General features: G+C 39.4%; 1 protein-coding gene across 1 annotated transcript; it reads left to right on the top strand.

Annotated features, from left to right (window-relative positions):
* Positions 1–6: 6 nt before the first annotated feature.
* On the top strand, positions 7–3022 carry LOC131033711 (disease resistance protein RPV1-like). Its single transcript, XM_059216272.1, has 3 exons — positions 7–1074; positions 1283–1609; positions 1693–3022. Exons 1-3 carry the CDS (start codon positions 106–108, stop codon positions 2797–2799), a joined length of 2403 nt encoding a protein of 800 aa, XP_059072255.1. The 5' UTR covers positions 7–105; the 3' UTR covers positions 2800–3022.

Raw genomic sequence — 3022 nt, 5'->3', positions numbered from 1 at the left:
AGTGACGAGCAGAGGGTGGTGAAGAATTTGGTGAATCGCGTAGTGAAAGAGACAAACAAGGTGCCGACAGAGGTTGCCAAGCATTTGGTGGGTCTATATGAAGCCATGAGATACTTTGACACGATTGCACTTAAATCTGCTGGCACAATACAAATTGTGGGAATTCGAGGCATGGGAGGCTCTGGCAAAACTACTCTCGCAAAGGAAATATATAAGAAGAGATCATCGATGATTGATAGGTCAAGTTTTATTTACAATATTGGAGATGCCACAGAGAAAGGACTGCTGGTTGACAAGCAGAAAAAGCTTCTGGATGACCTTGATGTCAAAGGTGTATCCTTTGACGACGTAGACGTAGGCAGAGGGATTCTTAACAGCCATTTGAGATCTATTTCCGTGCTTATCATTCTAGACGACGTGGATAATACAGACCAATTGGATGCTCTTTTGCCAGCAAAGGAGAGTCTTGGCGAGGGAAGTTTGATTGTTGTTATCACACGCAGGTTAGATGTTCTTAAAGCACGAGGCATCTCTAACATTTATCAAATGAGAGCTCTCAACGCTACTCATTCCAGACAACTCTTCTGTTGGCATGCATTCTTACAACCCTTTCCACGTTTGGAATTTGAGGCCCTCGTTGAGAAGTTCTTAAAAGTTTGCAATGGTCTTCCTTTGTCACTCAAGGTCCTAGGAGGAAAACTCTATGGTGAGTCTTGCAAGGATAATTGGCAACGGACATTAAAAGAGTTATCCATATTATCAGACACGGGCATCAGAGGACAACTGAAAGTCAGTTATGATGCGTTAGATGAAAAAGAGAAGGAAATGTTCTCGGATATAGCTTGTTTCTTCATTGGAGAGGAAACAAGTTTGGCCATTGAAGTATGGGAAGGATCAGACTGGGATGGTCAGATCGGTTTGGAAAGGCTTCTCAGTAAGTGCCTTGTTGAGGTAGACGATAATAATGTCATACAAATGCATGATCATTTGAGGGATCTAGGAAGGCAAATTGCACGTCGACAATCACCCTATCGCCTTTGGTCTCCACAACAGTTTCCCTCGATTCCCCCTCAGGTGAAGTCAAGGCTTTTACTTATAGCTTTATTGATCATGATATAGGAACCAGTTTTTTGAGTTTAATATTTTTAAATATCAGTACCCTAGGCTTGTAAAATAAAAATAAAATGTGAAATTTATGATATTCAAACAGAGTATCGTAGGCTTATTTTTAACAAAGTTTATTGTTTTACAATGTTTCTTATTTTTGCTTTTGATTATTTAGGAATCATTACAAATTAGAGGGATGACAAACACAAATTCTGATCCTTGTCACCTCTGGAAAGAGAAGATCATACAACACACAAGCTTTGAGAAGCAAACACAAACAAGCTTTAGCCTCGCGCTCTGTTCTCTTGGATTAAAACTTTTGGTTTGTAGCAGACAATTTCTAAATCAAGAAGTTGGCGAACTATCAAGAGAACTGCTCTGGCTTCGCTGGAATGATTTCAATCATACAAATCTTCCGTCATGGCTTTCATTAAAAAATTTGAGAGTCTTAGAGCTTAATGGCGCTTTAAACTTACAAGAACTGTGGACGGATGCTGAGCATGTAAGTTCATTGCTTTACTGTTCTATTAAAATATTTAATTTCAATTATGTTTTTTATTTCACTCTAATTAAATTTGGTAGCAGGCACCTTTGCAGTTGAGAGAGCTGATTATTACTGGTACCTGGAGCGCTTGTTTTGAAATGTTCCCGAGTTCAATATCAAATCTGAAATATTTGAAAAAAATAGCACTGTTAGGTTGTGTTTGTAAAGAGTTCAGCATTAGAGAGCTGCCAGAAGAGTTTTGTGGTCTCCAATCGCTTGAGCACCTGGAGCTACGACATTGCAACAAGTTGTCAACATTACCCACCCATTTTGGGGAACTAAGAAAACTGCGGCATCTAGATTTGTACTCTTGCCAAATGCTAAGGAAGTTTCCAATTTCTTTTAAGCAGCTGGTAGACCTGGAATACCTTGATTTATCAGGTTGTAAGAAGCTTCCATCTATGCCAGACATTCTTGAAAACATGAGAAAGCTGAAGAAGTTGTACTTCACAGGGTGTCCTAAATTTCAAGAGTTGCCCTTGCAAATTGCAGAACAAAAATACCTAAGAGTGCTCCACCTGAAAAAGACAATGCTAAAGGATTTACCAACTAACATCGGTCAACTAAGCAAATTGGAAACGCTGGTGATTGGAAGTCCGCACTTGACAGGTTTCCCAGAGTCTCTTGGCTACTTGTCCAGCTTGGTTCATCTCAAAATTACGGGATGCATTAACCTGAAATATTTTCCCGAGTCTGTAGAGCATCTCAAGCTTTTAGGATATTTATGTATAAAGTCCTCCGGAGTGAGGTCTTTGCCACAAGGATTTAGGCAACTTACTAATCTTCAAATTTTGAAGATTTTTGATTGTCCAATCGCCGAGTTGGATGTTGGGTCAGCGTCTTGTACATCATTGCGGAAACTCCAGATGATACATCTAAAAGCAACCGATGTGACAAGATTATCAATTTCTCAAAATTGTTGTCCCAACCTCCAAACTCTTCAGATTGAGCTAAATCGCCGTTTAATCGAGATAGATGTCCTCTCAACATCAGTCAAGATGGTGAAAGTGTATGAATGCCCAATGCTACGCAACATAAACGGTATTTCAGGTCTAGTAAAACTTGAAAGTATGGAGATAACTGGATGTCCGAAATTGGGTCAAGATAACATCAGAGCAGCTGCTAGGTCGACTATTTCAACTCACTGAACAGGGAGGTTCAGTTACCTGTAAACTCTTTGAACTGGGCACTTAAGTGGTTCTTCTGAGAGGAAAACCCGAGTTTCTTTTCTGCTGAGGTGTTTTCCTGATGTGCATCAATCATGTGTATCCGTGTTTTGTGTAAGGATTTGCAACCGGCATTTTTTATAAAAACCATCATTGTTGTCTTTGATTTAAGTGGCTTATAAATGAAATTATTGATCTTGAATAA

Source organism: Cryptomeria japonica, unplaced genomic scaffold (assembly GCF_030272615.1).
Source record: "Cryptomeria japonica unplaced genomic scaffold, Sugi_1.0 HiC_scaffold_1371, whole genome shotgun sequence".
Lineage (NCBI taxonomy): Eukaryota > Viridiplantae > Streptophyta > Pinopsida > Cupressales > Cupressaceae > Cryptomeria > Cryptomeria japonica.
Note: the sequence above shows the minus strand (reverse complement) of the source record. Positions and strands in the feature narration are given on the sequence as shown.

Coding starts and splice junctions, on each gene's coding strand:
- LOC131033711 (XM_059216272.1), top strand. CDS start 106: ATGAGATACTTTGACACGATTGCACTTAAATCTGCTGGCACAATACAA. Junction 1,075..1,282: donor TTCCCTCGATTCCCCCTCAG/GTGAAGTCAAGG, acceptor TTGATTATTTAG/GAATCATTACAAATTAGAGG. Junction 1,610..1,692: donor TGTGGACGGATGCTGAGCAT/GTAAGTTCATTG, acceptor ATTTGGTAGCAG/GCACCTTTGCAGTTGAGAGA.